The following is a 26,673-nucleotide window of genomic DNA, read 5'->3' on the forward strand; positions in this document are numbered from 1 at the left end:
ATACAATAACATGATTTATTTTAGGAAGTAAAATATTGACTGTTGGGAGCTGATGGTTATGCGGGTTATGTGTTTAAGTTCATTTACATGTGAGTATCTTGCACATTAAAAAAAAAGGTAAAAAATTAAATAGATGGGGACATATCTTTAACTTAAAATTGAGATGCATATTACAGTGCAGATAAAAGTTCTGGCTTTTTAAAATAGATCATGCCACGTAGATGTGGGCTGTGGAAATTTGTAATGTTAAAGTTGTACCTTTAAGTGGGCATAGTGGGACCCCAGCATTTTGGCTTTGCTATGGCTGTTGTGCTTGATTGGTAATGTCTATTAAATTGACATCTGGAGGATATTCAATATTTTAATCATTGTGTTAACAAGAGAACACATTTTTATACTTATTGTTGAAATATTTGTTGCAAGAGGAAAGCAACCAATGCAGGTGTTCCGTTTTATCTGACTGCACAGTCTGGGCCAGCTCTGGAGCTGGTAGGTTTTGTTCTTCAAGGCAGTGAGTTAATGAAGTGGATGATAAATTGTTATTTAGAATCGCATCCGTGTTTTTTAGCTTTTTTTTTTCTTTCTATAAATACTTTTGAAATGTGCTAGAACTTACTACAATATATATTTAAATTATTTAAATAAAACATTGAGCAGCAGCTTTGTTGCCCAAGTGGTAAAGAACATGAGACAGCTGAACTAATTAAAGTCCTTGGCTATGTCCCTGGTTATGCATTATTCAAGTTTTAAAGCTTTTGAAGGCACAGCTCTTTTACAGGGGCAGGAAGGCTACTTTCTCCATTTTGGTAGATTCAGCTAATTAATTTCAACAATTATTAGCTAATTTTCAATTAAGAAGAGGCTTCTTGTATCTTTGAATACACCATATGCATGAAAGACTAAGATCTATTGGTTCTAAAATCCTGGTGGAAACACTTAGCTGGAAACAGTCAATTAAATCTCCCCATTTTACTGACCGTGGGGATTTTTTTGTACTGATTTTTTTAAATTAATTTTTAACTGTTTTTGTTAATTTTGAGTGCAAAATATATTTTGATTAGAATATATAAGTAAAGCTAACATAAAGTGAATAATGCACTTTCCATGACTATATAACTGAATTCAATTTCATATTGAAATAATAGCCATCCAATAAAAAAAGAAATTCATTCTTTTCTGTCACTTTTAAGATGATAAATGTAAAATATGAAATCTGAATAAATGAATTAAGGCCAATTTTTGTATGACTACATAAATCTAAACTGTGTGCTTCTATGTAAGGAAGAAGTATCAAAGCTGATATAAATTATATAATTAGTTGTGCACTGATATCTTTTATTTATGTAGAACTACAGAGCAAGATTACAGAAATTTCAACTAAGGTTTTCCAGCGTTCTTATTTAAACTAGACTCCCTATAAAGATGTCTTTACTATCATAACTTTATTTCTTTGTAGTTAATTTAAAACTTCGTAATTAATGTAGGTTGCTTTTATTATTGTGTGTTCTGCTGTTCAGAAGTTGGTATCATGATGTGACATTTGGATTTGCATCTAGAGAAATTTGAGCTAAAAGGAATGTCTATTTGCCTTGCTCATTTTTCACCTTAGCATATATCCACATCTCCCAGAACAGTTTTAGAAAGGCAGTGGTTGCAAGAGCTCTCAACTGTATTCAGAAAAATAAGTGCATGAAACTGTGTGTCTGCAACTTTAGCGGTGTGGTGTGTGGTTTTGTTGTTTTGGTTTTGGTCTTTGGTTGGGTGTTTTTGTGGTTGTGTAGTGACTTTCAGATTTATGCTCCTCCCCCAGTTATATTTTGGACTTGTCTCCCCTTTTTACATCTATGGCCCAAGTAACACTGAGAACGATTCAAATAACTGGGCCTACAACTTTGGCTTGTAAGCATATAAAAGCCAGGCAAAAAAGAGGCTTGTAAAAATGTGTTTTAAGTGGGATGCTCATGCCATCTGTTTCGGTATTCCACGGTGTTTGATGCCCGGACTTTTTCCCAGCACAGGCATATATCTCAGTAATGCAAATGAGTGGAGTTGTCAGAAAAGGGCATAAATGGGATACATTTCTGATCTGCGCTGTACTGGTGACCTTTGAAAGGGTAACTGGAGAGCTTCTGCATGCAGTGGCAGCCCAAGTCCACGTAGGGTGGGGGAGCACATGTGATGTGGCTGGTGGCATCCAGGTGGTCTTTTAGGAGGTACTTGGTCTCCCTTGAGGGCCCTAGGACCCCTGCATGTCCGTTGTCTTTGTCAGTGATGGAGAGGGGGAAAAAACTCACTGCTGTCCCTCTGTAGGGAAGGCTGTAAAGCCCCAGTCTTCCTGGAACATTTGGTGCCTGTGAAAGATTCAGGGATGCTTTGCTGGTGGTGGCAGCTGCTACAGCATATTCCCTTCCTGCTCTGTTAATCACCATGACAGAAACAAGGGCAGAACTTTGCTCCCTCCCATATGTTTTGCACTGAGCAGCCCTCACACCTGTGTCTTCTACATTTTTCCACAGTAGTTATTTAGTAGCGTTGTCTTCTGTGTCTTGCATGGTGAATTGCTTCTGTTACTGTTGACAGGTAACCTTTTCCCCAGCAGCTTTGTCCTGTCCCTTCAGCTGTAATGGCATGGAGAAGAAAATGACAGACCAGCTGCTGAGGAATGGAGATAATGCTCAGTAGAGGCTTTATGCCCTCTCCCAGCTGATGCTTGATAGGCTAGGCTTGTGCGATTAAGGCCTGCTAGATTGCAGGATTTACAGAAATCCAGGCACTTTTGCAGTGGGGAATCAAACTGGGTTAACTGTGGGGAGCCTTTGGTGGGACTGGACCAAGGTTCATGCTCATCTGAAACTTTAGAAAGATTCACTTTACCTGCTTGTTGCTGTTCTAATTGTCCTTGTGACTGGGGAAGAAACAAGGAATATTCCTCGCTGCTGAGTAACAATGGAGTGGGAGAACGATGAATCTTTGCAAACCTTTGCACCATCGCAAAGAGTTCGCAGCAAGGCTTGCTAAGTTGCATTACTGGGGAGATGCTGAGCATCCTACTGCCATGGGCAAAGAGCAGACCTGTTCTCTCTCTCTCCTTCCCCCTGGGTAACATGATCCTGGTGTGCAAGTACCCTAAAAACAGAGGCCAATCCAGGCAAAAAATGGAGTGAGGAAATGTGGATGCATTCAAGTGCAAGTTAGAGTCTTTATCTTCATTATACTATCAAACCTCGTCTCTCACTATGACCTTCTTCCTGGCTAGTGAGTGCATCTGGGATGATAGGCTAAAGCCAGGGTTGGTCTTTCATTTGGGCTGATAACCAGCCTTCTCCGTAGTGTGGGAGCAGACTGAATCCCTCAAATCCTGATGGTTCGTCCTACAACTCCTCTTATGCCCTCAGAAGGGTGGGTAAGCTCCTCTACAGAGGGAAGTGTGTGTGTAAATCCTACAGCAGCTGGCTTAGTTTAATTCAACACAGCAAACCCATGTAACAGCATTCGTCGTCTTGAGAAGATGTCCACGAAAGCTGGATGCACCGTTGCTGTGTCTGTAATCCCAAAGAGAGAAAAGTCCATTCCTCAAGCCAGTGTTTGTCAATGCAGGAGGTTGGGGAGAGTGGCAGTAGTTTCAGAGAGCAGATTGGCTCATTATCCAAAGTCCCACACAAAAAAAAAAAAGGGAGAAATGTTAGAAGTTTAGGTTTTACAAGGTTAGAGCAAGAGGCATAGGTAGGATTTGAGACCAAAAGAAAATTCCAGTAGTGAGCAGGAGGGCAGGAGCATTTGCTTCATAGATACAGGATGGAGGTTTATGTTATAGCCCTGTGGGTATAAGGGAGAGGATAATCCTGGTTACAGGCTTCAACCTGTTCCTTGTCTTCTTTACTGTGAGCTAAGTCTAATGAGGATGCAGCACAGCATTGTTTGTCTTGGCAGTTACCTCTGTTTACTTCCCACGTGCTTATGGGTTTTCTAAAATCTAAGGAAACTTGCATGAATCATGTATTTTCTTTAATTCATTGTGAGTTGCATTGAAACTCCTCTCCCACTGTAGAGGAACCAGTGTAGTGCCCCTGCATTAAAGTAGACCATCCATGGAGGTTGATTTGTGTCTTGATTTTGAGTTTAACGTGAGCTAGTCAGATTATCTTTTATTGGGAATCGCTGTAAAAAAAACAAGACAAAACAAAAACCCCAAACAACAGCAACAAAAAAAACCTACCCCCCCCCCAAAAAAAAAACAAAAACAAAAAAACCAAACCAAACAAACAAACCCCCCCAAAAACCTAAAAGTAAAACCAGGAGAGAAATTTAATTGTTGCATAGTATACAGCATATTTTGCTAGTGTTTAGGTTACAGCAACTTCTTATTCTGTACACTTGAATTAATCAGGTGATTGTGAGGAATTCAAATGGTCCTTCTTTCCATGCGATTGTTTCCAAAGAAGTTACACACACATCCCAGTCTCAAATAATTTTACAGTCTAACTTTAAGACGTGACAAATTTTAAGAACTCCTATGTGTCAGGGTTTGACTGTGTGTTTAGCACCCAGATCATTAATTAATTTTAAGAATGAAAAACAAACTCAGACTATGATGCTCAGTAGTGCTAGACCATTGCAAATAGGTTGTCAAAACAGACTAATGGACCTTTAACTGCCTGGACCTTGGGAACTGGCTTCTCATAGGTTGTATGTGGTTTGCCAGATATGATTTTTCCAAACTATGCTCTTGCCAGAGTTCACCAGGTCTGATAGTTCTCTCTGCCTCTTTCTTTATTATGTGGATAGGAAATAATATTTTGAAGTGTTGTTTGTTCCTAGTTTACCTGCCTGCAGATTGCAGTAACATACTAGTACTGATCTAGCTGAGGTGCATGGGGGTTGTCGTGGTTTCAGCTCAGCCAGCAGCAAAGCACCAGGAGGCTGCTTGTTCACTGCCTCCCCCAGTGGGATGGGGAGCATAAAACAGAAAGAAAAGCTCATGGGTCGAGACAAGGACAGGGAAGGATCACTCGCCAGTTACAGTCATGGGCAAAAAACAGACTCACCTTGGGGAAAAAACACAATCAGTTTAATTTACTACCAATCAAATAAAAACAGGATAATGAGAAGTAAACCCAAAATCTTTAAACACCTTCCCTTCACCCCTTCCTTTTTCCCAGGCTCAACTCCACTCCCCATTTTCTCTACCTCCTCCCTCCCAGCGGTGCAGGGGGACAGGGGAATGGGGGTTGGGGTCAGTTTGTCACACATGGTCTCTGCTGCTCCTTCCTCCTCAGGGGGAGGACTCCTCACTCTTCCTCTGCTCCAGCGTGGGGTCCCTCCCATGGGAGACAGTCCTCCATGACTTCCCCAATGTGGGTCCTTCCCACGGGCTGCAGTTCTTCACAAACTGCTTCAGTGTGGGTCCCTTCCATGGGCTGCAGTCCTTCAGGAACAGACTGCTCCAGCACAGGCTTTCCCATGGAGTCACAGCCATCTTTGGGGGCATCCCCCTGCTCAGCGTGGGCTCCTCTGTGGGCTGCAGGTGGGCATCTGCTCCCCCGCTCACCTCTGTGGGCTGGGGGGGACGACAGCCTGCCATCTCACCAGGGGCTGCAGGGGCATCCCCTCCTCTGGCACTCCTCCTCCCCCTCCTTCTTCACTGACCTCCGTATCTGCATAGGGGTTTCTCTCACATTCCACTCCCTTCTCTGCTACAGGTTTCCCTTCTTAAATATGTTATCCCAGAGGCACTACCACCATCACTGATGGGCTCAGCCTTGGCCAGAGGTGGGTCTGACTTGGAACCGGGGAAGCTTCTAGCAGTTTCTCACAGGAGCCACCCTTGCAGCCCCTTCCATGCTACCGAAAACCCACCACACAAACCCAAAACAGGGGTCATTTGAACTGGTGGTGTTTAGGAGTGGCAGAAAGTCTCATCATGATCAGATACTTATAATCTTTGGCTTATTTCTTGAGGGGGCAGAAGCAGCTGCAAAAAGGAGGTGCGTGTATATCTAGGTTAGTAAGGTGTGGGCTCACATGTTGCATTCCTCCTTGGATCCCAGCATGTGGGAAGGATTGTGCATATAAGTACCTGGAGGTTCCAAAAACCCAACAGCTCCCTGTTCAAATTAATCTTCCGATTTATAATGGTTTGGGTGTATTTGACAACATTAAGCCAGACACACTGAAGAGGAACACTGTGACCCTACAAACGTGTGCAAACTCCTACTAGCTTTAGGTTGTTTCCTGGTAGCAAGCAGTGCCAGGCCTTATAGCAGATACCAGTCACGCACCTCGTTTTGCATGTGATGTAACTTTCTTCTTAACTGTAAATTTCTAAAATTTTTTCCCTTGCAGACATGTTCCCTCTGCAACATGTTTAGTTTCCACCTCTTGACCAAAGAATGAAAATAAGTTATATCTTGTTAAGCCTGCAGGCAGTGTCGGTGTATAACTTGCACTTTGCCACAGCTATCTTTGATTTGTAACGTTGCTAACTGGCTCTGAAGGTGAGTGGAAAGTTTCCAAGCAATACTTACTGGAGGTACAGCTCATGAAAACACTTTTGTGATTCATGATTTGACTTTTGTGGAGATTCATACATTACTACACTAGGTTCTGCTGGGACCATGGTTGAAAGGGGAACCCAGGATTCCTATTGTGGCATTTTCAGAGCCCTGTCATAACTGATGTAAACACTACTTCCCTTCTGAACACAACATGTTTCTGTGTATTTTGTGCCCCTTGAAGGTATACTGGCAGTTACTAACAGCTTTTGACACTCGGGGAGGGAAGATCATCTGCATTTTAGATGCCTTGCAAATCTAAAAGGCATCACATCATAAATAAGCAAACTGAGAAAGAGGACAAAAAGGAAGGGAGAGGCACACAGGTGATCTGGTGATCGAAGTGGTGAAAAGTTTGAGTGATTGTGCCTGTTCTTATCTGATCATGCAGTGAAAGTTCTCTATCCCGTTTACTTTCCTTTCTAGCCCTGTCCAGAGATGCTGCAAGTAGCTGACCAAAGCTAGAAAAAAAGTGGTTTGGTTGGTTGGAGTTTTTGTTGTTTGTTTTGGTGGGTTTTCATTTGGGGTAGTGTTATTGGAGTGGGGGGGGGGGAGCAGATTTTTGTGTTTGGTTTTAAGCATTCAGTGCTCCTGTGCTTGTGAAGTCTCTACCCACTTGCTCTGGGTACAGTAACTGGCATAACGAAGGTGGTAAACGCTGTTAATGATGTTTACTGCCTGTCCAAAAGACGAAGTTGAGAAGAGCTACGAGACAGTTTGCAGTGGGGAAATGCAGCTGTGTTGCCCTCTGCTGCTCAGGGCCTCTTCTGCCATCAGAGAAGGTCTGTAGGGAGAACACAACCTCTGTGCCTGATGTATTAGCAGGTCAGATCTTGAGCTTGCAGGGCATTTTTGGTCTATGCTTAAATATTGTCATCAGGAAGCTGTTACCAGAGTAGCTGTTCTGTAGTGATTCCTAGCACTAGAAGAATCGCAGGATGTACTTCTAGCTCAAAGATGAGGAATTCGAACCACCAACACACGTCCAATTGTACTGGGTGTTCTGTATTATATGAATGATGGCGAAGCTTTGCATAACAAAAGGAGTTCTCAAAGTGTTCCATTTATTTGGATTTTTAATGCATAACAAGTATCTATAGCCTCCAGGAACTGTACTTCGCTACTGAGTTTAGCAGTAACTTTAGCTGCTCTGCCCCAAATAAATTTTAACCTTACACTAGTTTGCCACATTCACACTTAGTTTAGCCTTTATTCCTCACATAGGAGTCGATCCAGAGCCAAAGGAATTAAGAGCATAAATATACAATTCCTTACTTGCTTCTGATCCTGGGAAGTGTAGTACTAAAATGTGAGGTAAGGACCTTTCATAATAAAATGGAAAAAATGTAAATATTTAGAGAATTTGGAGCATGGCCCATAAAAAAATTACCACCACTTAGGATGATTTCTTAGTGAAGCTGTGCCTTAGGGAGGGTTATTTAGGGCATTTAACTTTGTCCTTGTCCTTTCCCTTTCTCCTGACTGAGGTCTCTGACCACACATTAATAGAGGGGAATAAAGATGGATACGCAGCTGTGAAGATGACTGGGCTGGTGGAGCAGAGACAGTAGTCCGGGGATAAGATGAAGTGATGCTAGTTTGTGGGCTTCTGTTGTGAAAATAATCCACAAGCAAACAGAGAAAGTGCTTGCGTTTGGCGCAGTGATCACCAACAGGTAGTGAGTTGCTCCACTGTCAGAATATTGAACAGATTTTTCTGGCAAGCAGGACAGAGGAATATTTCTGTAAGTTGCAGCTTTTTCAATCTATTTGGGAATAAAAATTTCTGAATTGTATAAATACCTTTGAAGAGAAGTTTTTCCAAATGTGAACATAACAAAGAAAGGAGGTGAAATGTTCAATTGATCACATATGCATATACACCTGTATCTGAACAGACTGCCAAATTTCAACAAGCTAGAAGAAGAATGCTAAGGCTTATCTTAAAGCTAGCTGTTAAGTTGAGGATAAGTGAAAGAAAGAAATTTTATGGATAAGAGAATTTTTGTGTATACAAATTGTATGAATTCTCAGTGGGAGAAATACCAGTCCAGGGTGCCAGCAGCACCATTAGCTTTGTGATAACTCTGCTGAACTGAGTGATTGTTTATAGGAGGTTAGCATGTCTAATTTAATTTTTTTTTAAATTTTTCACAGTCTAGTAAAGGACATGGATAATGTCTCTCCTGAGAAAAATGATGTTAAAAGCTGCCCCCGGGACTCTGGCTATGACAGCCTATCCAACAAGCTAAGCATATTGGACAAGCTCCTCCATACTCACCCTGTGTGGCTGCAGCTTGGTCTGAATGATGCTGAAGCCAGGGAAATTCTGCAGGCCCAGCCTCCTGGGGTAAGAAATTACATTTCAATATATTTGATCCAAGTTTAAAAAAAAAAAAAAAAAACAAAAAAAAACAAAACCCACCAAACAAACAAAAACCCAACCCAACCAACATTGCACCCCCATTTCTTTTGTGCTTTGGATATCCAATCAAGGGCTTCCTGAGCACTTGGCAGCTGGACCAGTTGGACTGTGACCCATTACCTGAGCTGATACACCGGGGGACTGGTTTGGGGTCCTCTGGAGCTGAGAACTAGACTGCTGCAATTACAGCTCCAAAGCTGGACCTTGCGAACCAGGGTTGTATGTAACAGATGTATTTCCCCCATAATGAGAAAGCAATTTTATCCTTCTCTGGTGCCTGCATTAAAGTTGCTATGATGGAAACCGGGCCCTGTCTGCTTGGATAAGGCTGATGGCATGTTTCTAATGCTGCCTTCATCCTGGTGCAGCAGGATTGCATGAATGGGCTGGTGGGACACAGGAGCACTCCACCATCAGTCTCTTCCAGACTCTGCAGCTTGACTCAAACCTTGGGATTTGCTGTGTGTTAAACTGGAGAGCTCAGAGAAGGGCATAATGGACTTGGTGTCATGTGTGTCTGTTATACAAGGATGAGATGCTTTGCTAAATGTTCTGCTGCCATCTTACACCAAGCCGTTGGTTGCTACTGTATCGGGTCCAAGTAAAATTCTGAGATGTTTTATGTAGATTGTAGATCATGAAGTTGTTCTGGTTCCTTTTGTCTATAATCTGTCTCTAAGGTATCTGTGATGAAGCTAAATCTATGTCCTTTTGCCTTCTCCACAACAGATATTTCTGGTTAGGAAATCCCCAAGATTGCAGAAGAAAGTCATCTCTCTGCGTCTGCCCAGTGACTGTGGGTCCTGCCTAAAAGAATTTGCAGTAAAAGAAAGCACATACAGTAAGTTGCGAGTTATGTACTTTTCAGCTATTTGTCACCCTGTATGATCCAGGAACACTCTGCATTGGTGAAATGCACAGCAGAAGATACCCAAAGTCATGCAAATAGTGTCACAGACTGCCTACAGTGCTCCCTGAGGAGGGCTCTGCCAGTAGGTCAGGCATATCCTGGAGAAGGGAAGATATACAGAAACCCTTAAGTCTGTGCTGGACACAACTGGAATATTTCTTTTATGTACCTTGCTGAATCCAGGACTCATTGATTATTATGGGTAGTTACCCTCTTCTGTAGAAGCACAGAACACCTCTAATTCTGTCCCCCATTAATGACATGTCCTTGCATTTCCTTGTACTCAGGGGACTGTTCTTGGGTGCAACTATGTCATGAGTGCTCTCTGTCTACAAATTGGGGGGGGGGGGGGTTTTTTTAAATGTAATAACTAGATGGATTTTAACCCTTTGGCACTGTTTCTGATGCGAGATCAATTTTTTTCTCCTTTAATTCCAACTATACTTGCTCTCTGTTTTCTGACAGAAATGAGCAAATGTTAGAGTTCCAGTCAGTTTCAGAACAATACTGCCCTCATCTCTTTAGAGGGAGGGTGTGAAAAATATGTTTGAGAGATAGGAATGAAAAAAGGAAGCTGCAGCTGGTGAGTGTATGTGGTGCAGAAGCTGCAAGTGGAGCAAATGGTTCATTTTAACAAGAAAGTGAAAACTGGAGAAAATTGGCAACAATTTCAGTTAAACTTCTCTGAAGCAGAGGGTTTATAGTTAACTTGTATTTCTATTAGTAAACTGAGATAATTTTAGTTGGGTTTTTTTTCCTTTTTACCTCTCCCTTCCCCACACCCAGCAACAGAAGTTAATTCTATGTGTCTTGTTTTGGTTCCAGTTAACAAATAAGGCATGGCAAAGAGAAGAGAAAGCTATCAATGATAGTTGATCTAAGAGGGATCTAAGGCTGTGTTTGTAGGCTTGTTATACTAATGAATTCCCTCTCTTCCATCTAGAAAATAAAATAATAATATGTCATATTCATGAATAATATTTTACCACAAGGGGGAAGTATCTACTGATGTTTTTACTCACCAGTCATAACTGAGGTTTTAATTGTAGTCAGGGATCTGAACACTTGTCTTTTCTTAGCTCGCCTCCAGATCACCTGCATGCTTATTGTCTTCACTGGTAGTATCTCTCTTAAAGAAATCCCTCTTTCTGGGCACAAAAATGGCCAGGTTGACCTGTCTTTGAGTGTAAAGGTTGGATAAAAGATCGGTACGTGACTTAAGTTTTCCTCTGGTTCATGTGCAGACTTTATTGTCAGTAGCACTGGAAGTTTGGCATGGGGAAGCTGGCCTTACAGCATGGAGTACTGACAAAAGTATGCCTTCACTACTCACTGAGAGGCGTTGCTGAGGTATCCAAGGCTGCTGCATGGTTTTTGGCTTTCCCCACCAAGCCCAGGAGTCTGCCTTGTTTCAGCCCAGCTGTCTGAAGCATCTGCAGCAGTGGAGGTACTCTCCTTGGGAGATGAATTTCAAAAGCATTCCTCTGCCAGTGAAGCAGTGACAGTGTGCGCACCTCGCCAGCCGGAGATTCACACTCATGATCTGGCTTTTCTAACTCAGAGATGGGCTGAAGCAATCACAGATTTCACGTTCACCACTTTGTAGAAGTTGTCCGAGGCTGCAAGAGGCCGGTGTTTGTGTACTTCAGGAACCTGTCTTACACTACAGTTGTATTTCATAAATGGTCTTCCTTCTGTTCTGGTCTCAGTCATGTCTAGAGGCAAAAGATCTAGATTGTTTCACTCTAGGAGCTGCTTCTGCTTTATCTTTGTAGTCATTGGGTGAGATTTGCCACTGGAATCAGAGAGAGCTTAATGTAAGTGAGGTGGCAATCATTTCTATGTCATTATTACTGTGAACAAGTGTTTATATCAATAAGAAACAATGGTATGGAGCAGGGGGGGGAAAATGAAAGGCATTGCTTGTGTCTTCCTCCCCCATTGTGCAAGGCAATGGCATGAAGCAAAATTGTATTGAGGGGTTTTTTTAAAGGATTTTCAGGTTAAATGGTTTTCTTAAAGTGAATAAAAATTTATCTCCCATTAGGTGCTAACACATCTGGGGAGAAGACAAGTGAGTAAATGGAATGCAAGAGGAGGAAATGAGAGATTTAAGATGAGGTATATTAGTACACGGGGCAAACAAAGCCTCAGTTATTGATTTATTAGCAAAACATTGTGCAATTCTAATCACACTTGATCTGTTTCCCAGGAATTAGACCATACGTTTGGAATACAGAAACAAACCCACCACCAGGATTATCAGTATGTTCTCGAAAACGCCTTTAGCAGAGACATGTGCTCCTCCACACAGCTCTTTTCTCTTAACCAAACAGTAGCTACTTTGATGGTGCAAACTTAGTAATTTTATGCAAAAATCTGAGGTGCGTTTTATTAAGCTTTTCTAAGAACTGGTGGATAGATGTGTGATTCTTTCTCTCTTGTAACTTTGCAGCATTTTCCTTGGAGGGGTCTGGAATAAGTTTTGCTGATTTATTCAGGCTCATTGCTTTCTACTGTATTAGCAGGTAAGATGGTGTTATGTCCTGAGTTGCATTTGCTAGACTGTCTTGAAATAAAAGAGACTCTTGATGACTTGGTTCAGCATGATACTTATGTTGCCAATCTACAAGTATTCCTGGGTAGTCTTAGAAGGTAATGGGAGAAATAAGAGATGAGAATTGGAAGCAAGTCTCTCTGTCTTATTTGGTACTGATTATTGGAAGGCTGGTGTTACGTTACCCACCAAACTGTGAGGTGTTGCCAAGTTGAACTTTACTTTAGTTGATACCTTTTAATGTTTTCTTAGCTGCTCTGTAACTTATTTAATAAGCACCATAAACTATCTTGCAGTGTCTGTTTCTTGGAATTGCTAGTAAAAAGCATTTTTTGGAGCATAATGGAAAAATGTTAGATCACACTGTAGAATATGACAACTGAGATGTGAATATAAATTGTGAAGAACAAAAATGGCCTCATGAGCTTTCCAGTTATGGTTGCCGAGCTTGTTTTCCAGGTAGTATGCAGAGGAAAAATAGCTGGTGTTTTTTATCTTTTAAGTTGTTTTTCAGTTTGACTTTAGTTTACTGGTGAACACTTCCAGACTGATACTCAAGCCTTACATTTATCCACAGACAGGACATGGCCAAACTGCACATCTGCATGTTTTCTGAAGGAGGCCAGGAGAGGCAACTTTGATGGTCTTGGTCCTTTTACTGCAATGAAGTTGCTAATTAGTGCTGACAATGGTGATTTCTGGTGCGGGAAATGCTCACCAGGGATGCACTTAGGTTGTTGTGCTTACTGTTTTTGTTTGTGGTGGAGAAGCATCTAGACCCCCTTTGTTACAGGCCTCCATTTTGCTGAGCTGTACATGCACGTGATGAAAGAAATGTTTATACCCCACAAGTAATTGGTCAGCATTCAGATGCGAAATGAGCTGAAACTGCATTTAAAAGCAGTTTAATGATGAGAGATGCCTTGGCTTGTCACCCTTTCAGTTCTGCACACTAGCCAGGCTCTGGTAAATTCCCTTGAAGTGCCTATAGGGAGCATGCAGCAAATGTAGGTTTCTCTGCATTAGTTTATCCATTTTCTTTCACTGAAGGCTCCAAGTTGCTTTGCATTTGCTAAAAGTAAGCCCACAAACACACAGTAGCTTGTTGCCTTGCTCATGAGTCTTGTACCCGAGAGTCTCTCTGCAAAGTGGCTTTAATTTTCATAATGGTGTTTCAGTCAGCCAAGTGTGAATTTAGTATTCTGATGCAGTCAGGCCTCCCATTCAGGAGGCAATATAAAACTGCATAAACAAGCTCTTCACCTGTTTATTGTTCTGTTCCTTTTCTTGTTGCCCTTTGGAGAAAGGGAAGGAAGTGAAAAGAGTGGTGACCACAACTTAGACATGGTGTTAAAGCTTTCCTAGTGCATCTTTTTATACACAACTTTAGCTGCAAACCCATCCCCAGATACCAGTAATAAATACAGTTTCAGCTGCAAACCTGTCCAGAGGTTTCAGTAGATGAAGCTTACTCTTTGAATGTGGGTATGCTTTTGGAAGCAGATGCTTATTTCCGCATTTAGTGGAGAAGCATCCTAAGTGTTTCTGTTTGCCTAATGTTTCTTAAGTGTCAACATCTACCCAGCATCCTTGTCCTCTTCAGGCAGCAGTCTAGGATTGCAGCGGGTGCAAGAAGAAAATGTATAGACTTCTTAGGGAAGCAGATAGGTAGCTGTCATGAGAAAGAGAGAGTACCATTTGGTACATCACAGCAAAACCAGGAGGATTTCCTAAAACCAGAGGAAATTTCTTCCAATAGATACCCAGTCAGTTTGTATGAGGAGTCAAGGGTTACCTGTCTTTGTACTGAGTCCATGATGATGTTCTAGACCAGATTATCTGTGGTACTACGTTGAAAGTGTCTTTTCAAATACTTTTTAGTTAGTGTATCAGTCTCGTGCATATGCTTGATTTGAATTTGAGTGGCGTTCTGAGATCCCGGTTTTTCAACAACTTAACATACACCATAGAGAATATTTATGTGATAAAAAACCACTATCTGTCTGTGCTACAACAGATGTTTGGCTTGTTCACAACCTTAACAAAAAGATTATGCTGATGTTGCCGAAAAAACTCGGAATAAAGAACTTATCAACACCAATTTAGTGTAGATAAACAGACACTTCTTTATTGATGGCCGGGTGCGCGGGTGAGTCCTCTCACGAACCACGCACACCTGAACACCAAAATCATACACCTTATATTAAACTTACTCATACATATTCATTAGATTTCCAAGAAATGTTATGCATATTCATTAGATTTCTGGGAAATTCTTAGCATATGTAAATGTCCTTTACACAGGCGCAGTGAAGGTCTCTGGTGGTCTTCCATAGTCTTCCTCACTTTGTCCGATAGTTGACCTCTCTTATGTGATTCTGCGCAGTACGATTTTCGCCATCATGTATTAGTTTTACATAAAAGTACATTCAATGTTAATTCTTGAATTTAACATTTCTAGTGATTGGCCCTCAGTCACACCACCTTATCAATATTCTTATACTAAAACAATCATTGCTTAATCTCACTTAACTCTACTGATTGGAATCCTCGATAATTAGATCGAGGTGGGAAGGGTAAGGGGTTTCCAAGCAGCAAACTGGTGTCCATAACGGTTTCCTTAGTTTCCTAAAACAAAACACTACAAACCAACAAATCTTTGTCAAAGTTTCTGTGGTTAACTGATTTCAGACAATACTTGAATTCTTATAGTTACACATAGTACATTTTCTAAAGTTCCTATGACTACATTTCAAACTTAACACTCCCATACCTATGCTTCACAATTTTCTACTTCTTAATCAAATCAAACTCTTTTATATAATTAGATTTTAATTTCTTTATCAAAATATTTGCAACACTGACACCAGTTGTATGTAGGATTCCTGTGCTCCATTTGTTCTCATTGACTCTTAATTACACAGGCACTTCTACTGCAGATTTTGCAGTTTAGCATGCACTCTTGTTTGAGGGTGTACCAATTGGGCAGGCAAGAGGTATAGTATTGGTTGATGGTACCACTCATACAATGTACATATGGTTAAGTAGCTTTGTCCCTTGAAATCTCTGTCAAAGCTTTTTACACTGGCTTTAGCTTATGCTATTGTTCATGCATTCAGGCATCTCCCTTTGTAAGCATCCATTGAACTAGTATGCAGTGAAGAGAAACCACATATAAGAATAAACTGTGAAGACTTTCTTAAATGAAGTGTGTTTTCAGCCTAGGACAGAGTAGCACCAAAACATCCTAGCTTACACATTTGTAGGGTAGCTGCCCAAGTACTCATCTGAATTTTTATTCTGAGAACTGGAATTCAACTTTGAGAGCAAACAACAGCATATTCAAAAAATAAGAAGCTTTGTTGAAGGGTAAAGGACAGATAACACTTTTGCATCTCGCTGGTATGCTTGTAAAAGACCAGGTGTAAAAGCTTCTACTGTAATGGGAGAAAATATTGGATGGCTCTGTGGAAATGAGCCTAACGAGAGTCCTGGGGACTTGCCTGTCATTTGCACTTCATACCACTTTCCAATATAAAGGACCCCTGGGGTTGGTAATGTTTTCACTGTGTGCTGTGTGTTTAAGGCACTTGCTACCTGCCACAGCTTAAGAAGAAAATTAAAAGAATTAGAGCTCAGCCACTGCCAGTGTTGCAAACAAATGCTTTTAAAACTATGGATGTTGTTGCGAAAACTGTAATTGTTTTTTTCTTCGATAATAGGGATGTCCTTCCATTCACCCTGAAGTTGCCTTGTGCTATTGCTGCAGCAAAGACAGAAGCTGAACTTGAAGAGATTGCTCAGCTTGGACTGAGTAAGTATTTCTCTATGTATATGTCTTTTCCTGTAGCATTCTTTAAGCTTGAAGAAACAGTCTGTATCATTAAGTAGTTCATATTGGTCAGTGATGATACAGATTTCATTTAGAAAAGCAGTTTCTCTTATTGGGAAGGCCAGACCTTGTACTTGCCAAATGGTGACCCTGATGCTCTTCCTTCCTTCTGTGTCTTCTGTGATATTTTTGTAAGTGCTGTTTCTTCCTTCTCCTCTCCCCTCTTTGGGCAGCCCTTGAGTAAAGCAAGTCTTACAGTCCCCAGACAGAGGTTTGATGTAGCTTTTCCTCCAAGGGCCAATGTTGGCTGCAGGCTCACATAGCAGGTACTAGCCTGATAATTTGCTGCAGTTGCCAGGAGAGTGTAGGAACTGAGGTTCACTGTTAATAAAACTTCTGTTCAGATTGACATGTGATCTTAGAATGGTGATTTTTGAGATCAGTGGCTCAGTGCAGTAGCATATTAATAAAAGGAGGATTGTATACATAGGATCTGCAGACCGTATCCATGTGCATTGGTTTGGTGAAATTTTTAAAATAGCAAAAGAAAATGCAAGAGTATGTCCTTGCATTGCTTGACTGCTACAACCAAATACAGGCTCATTGTAAAATGTACCTTGGGCTTGCAGGAGACGCAAAGCCTGGCGGGATTTGAAACATGGGCTCCACCCAGATGAATCGTTGAGCAACTTCTGCAAAGTGCTGAATGGCCTCATTTCCTTTTGCAGGAAGGGAGTATTGACTGTCAGCAGTCTTTGTCCCAGTAGATTTTTTTGAATCGTCTTTGATTTAGAAACAGATCCTCACTAAATCAGTGTTAGTATGAGACTCTAGAACTATTTGGTGGGACTTTGCAGCAAAGCCATACACAGGGAAGTATTGCACTGCTTTGCATTTTGTTTTGCTTCAGTAACAATGCAATTAAGGGTTTTGTTTTAGAGAGGAGACAAATGACTTCTGCAGTGCTTATCTGCAAGTTTAGATAATTAGGTGCAAGTATGGATTTTCATGGGAATAGAGGCAAACATGAAACTGTTGATTAGGTGAATGTTTGGATAGAAAAAAAAAAGTCTAACTGGGATACATCATAGTGAAGACAGTCTCCTAGTGACACCTGGAAGCCTTAAAGTAATATTAGGTGAGTTTCTCCATAGGAGATGATAATGGTGGTGTTGAGCAAGCTTTCTAGACTAACCACACTTTGTCCTCAGTACCCAAAAGCACCATGGCTTACTTGCTGTGGAGTTAGTCTTGCTCTTGAACAGTCTCTGTCTATATTGTTGTGTGTTGTTTCTTTAAGCTAATAAATTTGAAAGCTGAGGAGGAGACTGATGGATCAGTGTCTGTGTGGTTGGTATATTTGGGATCAATTACCTACTATACACCAGATAAAGATCACAGTTTCTGTGAGCAAAAACCAGACAACAAAGTTGAGATTTTGATGGAGTTTAGGTGTCCACATGCAAAAGAGCACACAAAGAAGTCAGCTCTTCAACACTGCGGACCCAAGAGGTGCCTAAAAATTCCCAAGGGCTATTCCTGTTAAGTGTGAGCTTAAGCATTGTGTAGGCACAAAATACCCTGGTCTGAACATGGAGGGTTGTAGCTCCTGTCAGAGCTTTGTTATGCCACAGGCTCAGAGAGGGAACTGTAGAAGTCAGGTCAACAGCATGTAGCCTAGCAAATCACATCAGGAAGAACTGGTGGTAAAGGTTTCAAGGCTGTTGCCAACCTGTAAGGTTTCACATGCTGAACATAAGATTCCCTTTCTGTTTCACCTGCAGCAGCGCTTATATCATGTGTGTTTGCAACAGCCCACGTGCCAGGCACACTGGCCAGTCTGCTGAGGGATGAGCAGGCAGGATGTGAAGTCATGGAGCAGGAAAACATCAGCAGCATTGCATGACTATGTAGAGTAAAATGTCTGTGTCAACATATGTTCTCTGGCAGTGGCCTGTCACCATGGGCCATTTCCTGTCTTCTGCCCTGTAGGCAAGACACAGCTGTTGGGCATGGACCCTGTTGTGGAGAGCTTGGCATTCATGCAGTTGGGCCCGGGTGTCATTGCTCAACAGCCCAAATGAGGCATCTTCACAGTACAGGAAAAGGGGCCGCATCAAGATTGGCAAATTTTAGCAAAATCATCCTACTCTGGCATTCCTCCGTTATTTCAGTCAGATTGCTGTCCTCAAGGGCTTGTCTGGTTTCAGTCTTCATACTTTCGGGAGCTGATGGGCTTTACCATTGACTCAGTTTCACAAATATGCTGATGCTTTGCTGGGACAAGTGTGGAGGCTGCAGCTGAAATTTATTGGTTTAGCACAGGTTTTCCACACTGCTGGTGTGGGACGGCACATTCGGTCTATTTATGTGCTGCTGAGTGTCTAAAACCTCAGGCAAACTGTGTCACCATTGCAAAGGCAGGGCTGCAGGCCAGTGCTCTTAAAGAGACGCAAGCATTTGGTCTGTATAGCTAAAGATTATGGGTGCACCCATCACAGCAAAATGTGAGCTGTCTGTTCATGAGTAGTTTCATTTGTTCACTATCAAAAGAAACCAAACCAAATTTTTTGTTGAGTTGCCATAAGTGGCCATCAGCTGGTGTAAATCAGCCTAACTGTTGTCTTTAATGGAGTGAGTTTATTAATACTAGCTGAGAACCTAGGCTTATTTCTCCTGAGTGAGATGCTAGTGAGTAGTTTATGTTCATTTCAGTCTCAAGTTGGTAAGAATTACTGTGTTACAGTCTCCATTCCTTTCTTTGATTCTCAAGTTTATTTTTAAGCTTACTTCAGTGGACTGATTTGAAGCTACGCATTGGTGATGATATTTATAAATGAGTAAGAGCAGCCCCAGGAGTGTAACATGCAGTTATGTCTGGTGGTGCTTTAAGAGTTTCACTTGGAATTTTTTTTTTTCCCCTTGAATTAATAAAAGCTTGTCTAAATTTCTTGATACTTGAAATGGGTGATGTTGAGCTGAATGTTCTGAAAGCCACGTGCATGCTCTTTTGCATTCTCATGCTAACGCAATAATGATTTTCAGATTTCTGGAGCTCCCCAGCTAACAGCAACCCCCCGGACCCTCCAGCTCCCCGTAGGCCTGTGCCTTTGGATAGTGCTTGTAAAGACTCACGTCAGCTCTGCCTTATAAATGGAGTGCATTCTATACGAACCAGAACGCCTTCAGAGCTGGAGTGCAGCCAGACCAACGGAGCGCTGTGTTTCATTAATCCCCTCTTCTTGAAAGTGCACAGCCAGGATGTCGGTGGAAGTCTGAAAAGGCAGAGCCTGAAAACTCAAGACGTGAATGGCACAGCGAGGCCTCGCTCCCCCCCACCCCGGCCGCCACCTCCTTCTATTAATAGCATCCTCACGAGTCCACAGCTTTCCAGGACTATAAAGCAGGCGAGCATGCCAGAAACAGTCAACCATAAGAAAGAGAGAGGCTTGGATTTGCTGCAGAATAAACCAACCCCTATTCCGCCTCCTCGGCTGAAGAAGCAGGCTGTTAGCTCAGAGTTGGAAGGTAGCTCAAAGAACGCAGTGGTAATTCGACCTGGTTGCAGCTCGGTGCATATGCCCGAAGCTGCTGGCATTCCAGGTGAAACCCTGCCTGAGCCGTCTCCAGCAGCTGCCAAAAAGACGGTAGCTAGCAGCTCTGAGTCACACATACCGTGGAATGGAGGCAGGCAGAGACTGAGCGACATGAGCATTTCCACCTCCTCGTCTGACTCGCTGGACTTCGATCGGAGCATGCCGTTGTTTGGCTATGAGGGGGACACTAACAGCAGCCTGGAGGATTTTGAGGGGGAAAGCGACCAAGAGAGCATGGCACCCCCTTTGAAGCCCAAGAAGAAAAGAAACAGTTCGTTTGTTCTCCCCAAGATTGTGAAATCTCAGCTACGGAAAGTCAGTGGAGTTTTCAGTTCCTTCATGACCCCTGAAAAGAGGATGATCAAGAAAATTGCAGAGATGTCCCAGGACAAACGCACTTACTTTGGATGCCTAGTGCAGGACTATGTCAGCTTTCTTCAGGAAAACAAGGAGTGCCATGTTTCGAGCACTGATATGCTGCAAACGATTCGGCAGTTCATGACCCAAGTCAAGAACTATTTGTCCCAAAGCTCCGAACTTGATCCTCCAATTGAATCTCTGATTCCTGAGGACCAAATAGGTAAGAAGCACTGTCCCGTGTTTTGGGGGAAGGTGAAAATGTGTAATCTGTGTTTATAGTGATAGTCTTTGTGCCAGTTTGGAAAGGTGGGGTTGACTTTGCTAGCAGAGTTTGAGCCATTGAGTATTTAAGTCTTAAAACAAAACAACCCCCATACCCCCTGCCCCCAAGCACCCCAGTAATTCAGAAGAACTATGAACTATGCTACAAAGTTGTTCATAAAAAGTTATCCTTAAAATAGCTGCAATGTGGACTTTTTACCTGTGATTATTACTTTTTTTTTAAGCTGCTGTACTGTTAACAATACAGAATCCTTTATTTGCTGGTACACGTGTATTTTTCCCTGAATAGTTCTCAGTGCTTTGACCAAAACTGCCAATTTTAACCATATGGATTAATAGCCGTAAAACTAGAATTTATTTGAAACCAGTGACAGTTAAGAGCAGCGACGTTTCATGGCAACTTACTTTTGAAATAAATCTCATTCTTCCAAACATTCTCATTCACTCCTAGCAAAGCTGCAAAGTCCCTACACTTGAAGCTAAATAAAAACGTATATAAGAGTTTTAAAAAACAAACGTGTGCAAGAGAGAGAAGGGGCTGCTAATCTCAGGTTTTTCTATACCTCTCTGTTACATGTACATGTTTATAAATGGTTGCAGATGAGCTATGTGTTTGAATACATGTTTTAACAAGAGAGACAGACTTGTGTATCCACAGAAGTGAAATCATTGTTGCTGCATAAAATCTCACTGCCCCTCTATCTTGCTGAGTCTGAGCAGTATTTGTAAAAGAGCCTTATAAGCCACATTTAGGAAGTAAACATCCCTCAGGGCAGAATACTTTCCTTGTGAGCTCACTTCAGTCCTAATTTGCTTGTTTTTCTCCTGTACCCCAGTGTCCCAACAGTTGGCCCAGTGCAACATTGGCAGATAGTTCTTTCTCTGGGACTAAAGGGTGATTTTATGTTGACATTTCTGTCTGTCCTTGACTGAGAGGAAGTATTCTCATGTAACCTCAACTTCATTTACACAAAGTCAAGCAAAAGTAACAAGCACTGCTAAAGGAAATACAACACTATGAAGAGTGTCCTCGAAATCGAGACTTTTCAAAGGCGTGTAATATTACCACTAGAATAATAAAGACTATTATGTGGGTGTTATATGAAAGAAAAAAATGGCGAATTGAGCAGTGGTGCAGGCACATTTTTGCCTGGGTTGCTGCAGAGTACTGGATAGCTGACAAATACAGATCTAGTTTGCTTGTAATTTTGTGAACACTTAGTTTGACTTGCACTTTTCATTGTAAGGGTGTGGTTAAATCAGACTGTGGGTCTCTGAAGACTGGCAAAATGCTGTCTGCTTTTAAATGTTTCAGTAGTTTGGAGTAGCATAAGCTGTGAAATGTAATAACTACATTGGTTTTCTTCAGCGACAGAAAGTCTGGCTTTGATCATGTGATTAAATGCAATTAATTTATGAGGTGGGATAGTTTAAACAAAGGAAGAACTTGCTTTTGAATCATCTACTGCCTATGGCTCGAGCCTGCAAACAACCACAGTGGATCAGGAGCATCAGATGTTGCTGATCTAAGCAGATAACTATGCGACAGCAAGATTTAGTCATCTCTATAGAGAACTTTTTATGATGTAGCCCTGCCTATTATCCGTGGGTTTGCTTGACTATTTCAGTATGGAATTGCAGCCCGAATTTTAATTTTCTGAGTATTCATATATCCTCTCTTGTCAGTTTACACTTTTGTGGTGCAGGTTTTTCTTCTCGACATGTCAGCCTAGGGCTGGATGTACGCTGCTGGGAAAATACTCCTCCTTTCTGTTTATCATGTACTGTCCCACAGTGGTGGCAGGTCATTGTCAGAGCTCAGAAGCTCTGGTCAGGCCTGGTGACTGCTGAGTTAGAGCAGGGCACAGTGGCCGTGCCCAGCTGGGGACTTGCAGGAAGAGGCGCCAGCCACACTTGTGTAACAGCAGCTTCACCCTGCAGCTGGGACTCGGACGCTGCTGGTGCTGACGGGGCAGGGAGGGAGCCTGTAGCAGAAAATGTTCAGGCCTCTCAGCTTCCCAGGCCAGTCCTGCCTCTGTGGAGAGGAGCTGGGGCCAGTCCTCGCCTCCCTCTCCCAACCCAGCAGAACTGCTGCTGCCGGTCACCTGTTCTGGGGCAGCCAGACTTCACCTTGTCCCACTGTTGTCTCCTGAATTTCGGTAGGTGCTGGAGCAGCACCCCCCCAGGCTTAGTGAGGCCCTTGGTGTCTGGGACTTTCTCCCGTGTCTGTGTAGTGATCTTTGTGATAGTGTAGCTTTTCTTCTAGAACTGCATCATGGACTTTGCAGACTCCTGCAAGCAAAAGACTTCTGTGGAAGATTTTTTTAAGATTCCCAGACAGGGGGCACATCAAATTGTTTAACTTCTTCCAAATCGTCAGGAGAATGTGCATCAGCATTTCTAATTATTCCTGACAGGTGCATCCTAATCTTAGCACTGAAGGCTGTTAACCCTTCCTGAAACAATGGGATTCCCAGTGTTGGGACAGAATCGAGACTAAGGCACATGGCTTTTTATCGTTTCAGGACGAATGCAAAGTATCTTTTTTTAAAGTCATCCACATCTGAATGTGTATCCACAGAATAAAGACCTGGGCTGGTCAGAGGAGACCCTGATAGTCCGTAGTTGCTTGAATATGTTTGCGAGTTTCTTGTTTGTGTTTCTTCTTTTCCTGGCTGTGAACAGAAAGGAGTCAAGTTGACTGTCATCGCTTCGCGAAGTGATCACCAGGCAGGATCTAACACCTGAAAAACTTCAGTCTCAATGCTCAAATCTGGGCCTAGCCCAAGAAATGACCGGTTTAAATAATTTGGCAATAAGGTATTAACTGGTCCTGTGGGAAGGTGCCTGAACAATACTGCCTGTTACTTGTTTTGTATTTCTAATCCGTAACCCATTTTTAAATATTGAATATTAAAAAGGCTTGGAGAGAACTTGTTGGCCCCTTACTGGCAGGACATGCCTTGTTGCAGGGACTTGGGTCTGTATGGAGGAGTTGCAGACAGGCAGAGTTGGAGGCTGTACTGAGGAGCGTAGTCCATTCCCCATGGGAGCCAGTGTGCCAGCCATTCTGAGGGAGGCTTCTCTGAGCAGCGCTTTTACCTTTGTATTCCTCCTGCTGAGAGGCAATGCTTTACTTTTGTTCTTACGAGATTTTTATCATGTTAGCTTTAGGCCTGTTTCCCGTTCATGAAGGTAACTTTAAACCTGGTCTCAAAGGACTGGTGATGCTCTTCTCCCATCCCTCCCATCACATGTGGATTTTGTATGTGAACTCTCTGCTTTATCATCCAAATTTTTAATGAAAATACTAAATATACTAAAGCCCAGGGCTGACCCCCATGGTACCTCTTTTCAAATATCTGTCTTGTTTAACAGTCAACCATTGATAATTGGGCTCTCAGTGCAGTATTCTATGCACCCACCTTACAGTAATTACAGCAAGACAGTATTTCCTTTGCTTATAGGAAAGTTGCATGGAATAGGGTTATGGGTCTTAAAAAGGTTAAGATACAGCCCAACCCCTGCTCCCCTCTTCTTCAGTGATCCAGTTATCCTCTTAAAGGAATTAGAGTGGTATGCCACTATTTTGTCTTGAAAAACTTCTGTTGGCTGTTTTTTAACACTGTGTTACTTTTTAGGTGCTTGTACATTTGTTTTGGTGTCCCGTCCCCGTACCCTGTTGTTCATCCTAGTATCTTTTTCATGTTGAGTTGAGCTGCTCAATGTGTCCCCCAGCACTCCTCCCTTCACTACAGGAGTAGGGGGATAGGGCAAGTAAGAAGCAGTGGTAAAAGCGCTGAGCCAGAGGCAGAGGATTTGGTTCTCCCTTTCCTGACCATCCCTTTGATTTGCTTTGTGACTTATTCCCTGCTCCTTTATTACTACTTCTTTAAGGGAAGGCACGTGTTTACCACACAGCCATAGTGTGATTTTTAATTAACCCACAGCTGATTAAAGCAAAACAAATCTAGCACAGATGGTTCTGTGATTCATTGGTGTGCTTTATGTAGGTAAGATGAGGGGAAGTTTACCCTAGAGCCTTTAGGGAGGTTTACCCTTTCTTCCCTAGTTGCTCAACTTCTGCCACTGCTGCCTCACCACCGCCCACCTCAGTCCTACCTCTGCTTTCAGGATTGTGCAGATTATCAAGGAATGTGGCTTGTGTGAGTTCTTACTTTCAAGTCTTGCTCCTTCGGAGGAGATGCCCTTGTCTGCACCATGGACATGTGCCATTGTAGACATCCACCAGGAACTGGACACTTGGCCATCCTGACATGAGCTGTCTTAAAATAGATCCGTATCGGTCATGCCAGTCTATGAACATGCAAGGTATTAGGAAAATCCAAAACAAAGCAAATGCAGTGTAGTTGGTGTCCTGCATGTACATGCCATGGTGTTCCAAAGCAATCTTCTGCTTGCAGTCTCCCAGGCAATGTTACTTGTGCAGGACTGTGCCTTTTTGTGATGGTTCCCAGGCTTGCTCAGTCTCTTACTAAGCCCTTCTTTTACTGATGAATAGTTTGGCCATTGTAGATGATAAACAGGGCTTGTGTGTAAATCCAGGGACCAGAATCTGACAGATGATCTCAGTGGAGCAACAACCGTTGGTAACAGGTAAACTGGCAGCCTGAAAAAGCTGAGAGCGCGCCTGCAATTTCAGGCAGTGAGGGTAGCAAAGAGGCTGCGTAAGGACACTGGTGATGACTAATATGTTGTCGTCTCTAGATGCAGACTCGTGTGGTTTGCAGCAAAACAAAATAGCATGTCAGCACAGGATACAGATGTGTTTCCACAAGTCACAACGAAACTAGCTGGCTGGCCTTTACAATTCATTTATCAAAGCATTTCCAGTTCCCATTTTGAGGCTGGAGGCTAATTATAAGTATCATTTCAGGAATGCTACATGGCGCTCAGCTCCAGTGGTACTCAATTTAAAAAAAAAAAAAAAAATCCTGAAGAGTGTCTGGTTTGGTTTCGGAGTATTAAGCATCCTGGGAGGATATTTGAAAACACTTTGCGTATGCTGAAGTAAACAGGAATTTTTGTTATCAATTTGGATCTGAGAAATATACAGAGATGTAAAGGCAAAGGATCAGTCCTCAATTCATGACTTGGATGCTAATTTGCCTGGGAGACCCTCCTATACTTTTTTGTGGCCATTAAAAGTTGAGCAGTGAAAGCTGCTGCTGGCTGGGAATTGTTTTGTGGGATCATATCCAGAAACACCTTTCTCTGAAAGGGGTCGGTAACAGCAATTCAGAAGAAAGGGTAAATAGTTGGATGGTCTGATCCCAAACATGCTTGTAGTTGTCTTGTGACACTGAATATTGATCTAAGATGCAGATCACAAGAAATGCTGTCCTTCCAAGCTTTAATAATACTATAAATATTTATGTAGGTTTTATATTAATTAGGATATGTAGGGTTATTATTATTGACTGTTAAAAAAACCCAAAACAGTCCAGTCCTTATCAATCTTGCTATGTTTTTGGCCTTATCAAATTGCTAGAATTTGCCACTTTTTAATTTGAGGGCAGAACTCCATGGTTCTTATGTCTGTGCCAAGAATTCATAAGGAAGAAGAAAAGGTTGTGTGGTGGTTTTGAAGGTTTTTTGGTTTTGGGGGTTTTTTTGCTTGGTGTTTATTTTGTTGGGGTTTTTGTTTTGTTTTTTAAAACAACTGTGCAAACATGCTGCATTAAAATGACAGTTTCTCTTGGTCTACCCTTACCAAGCCAAGGCAGTTAGTGTCTCTTTGAAATCACAGCTGTAAGTCCTTTATTTTGTTTGTCTCCTATTAGCTGTAATATAGTCACTGAACAGCACTAAAGGATGTTTTACAAAATTTCCTGTCTTTTTTTTTTTTTTTTTTTTTACCTGATTGCATTAACAGCACAGGAACCATTAGGAACAGCCTTCAGCGATAAGTACTTGGACCCTGTGCAGAGCTTTGAGCACAGCCACATGAGTTATCTGCTCTCTTCCTCTGTGCTGCTTCAAATTGATTTAAGTTCCTGGAGAAATTGTGGAATGTGATCAAGTAAATTTCAAAGCGATTTCCAGGCACCGCTTTTGGAGCCTGTCACCAACTGCAAATATGAAAGAACGCCTCCTCACCATCTTGCACAGCCGTAAAAATCTGTGCAATTCATTTGTA

General features: G+C 42.1%; 1 protein-coding gene across 1 annotated transcript in view; it reads left to right on the top strand.

Annotated features, from left to right (window-relative positions):
* The window catches only part of RIN2 (Ras and Rab interactor 2), a 51,854-nt gene that overhangs the window by 13,789 nt on the left and 11,392 nt on the right, over positions 1–26,673 (top strand). The window contains exons 3-7 of the mRNA XM_010574914.1: positions 8,709–8,901; positions 9,706–9,817; positions 12,342–12,414; positions 16,166–16,257; positions 19,321–20,451. Of these exons, the coding sequence (XP_010573216.1) occupies positions 8,709–8,901; positions 9,706–9,817; positions 12,342–12,414; positions 16,166–16,257; positions 19,321–20,451 (1,601 nt within the window). The remainder of the gene's footprint in view (positions 1–8,708; positions 8,902–9,705; positions 9,818–12,341; positions 12,415–16,165; positions 16,258–19,320; positions 20,452–26,673) is intronic.

The sequence above is a fragment of the Haliaeetus leucocephalus genome, unplaced genomic scaffold, assembly GCF_000737465.1.
Source record: "Haliaeetus leucocephalus isolate CR32 unplaced genomic scaffold, Haliaeetus_leucocephalus-4.0 Scaffold450, whole genome shotgun sequence".
Lineage (NCBI taxonomy): Eukaryota > Metazoa > Chordata > Aves > Accipitriformes > Accipitridae > Haliaeetus > Haliaeetus leucocephalus.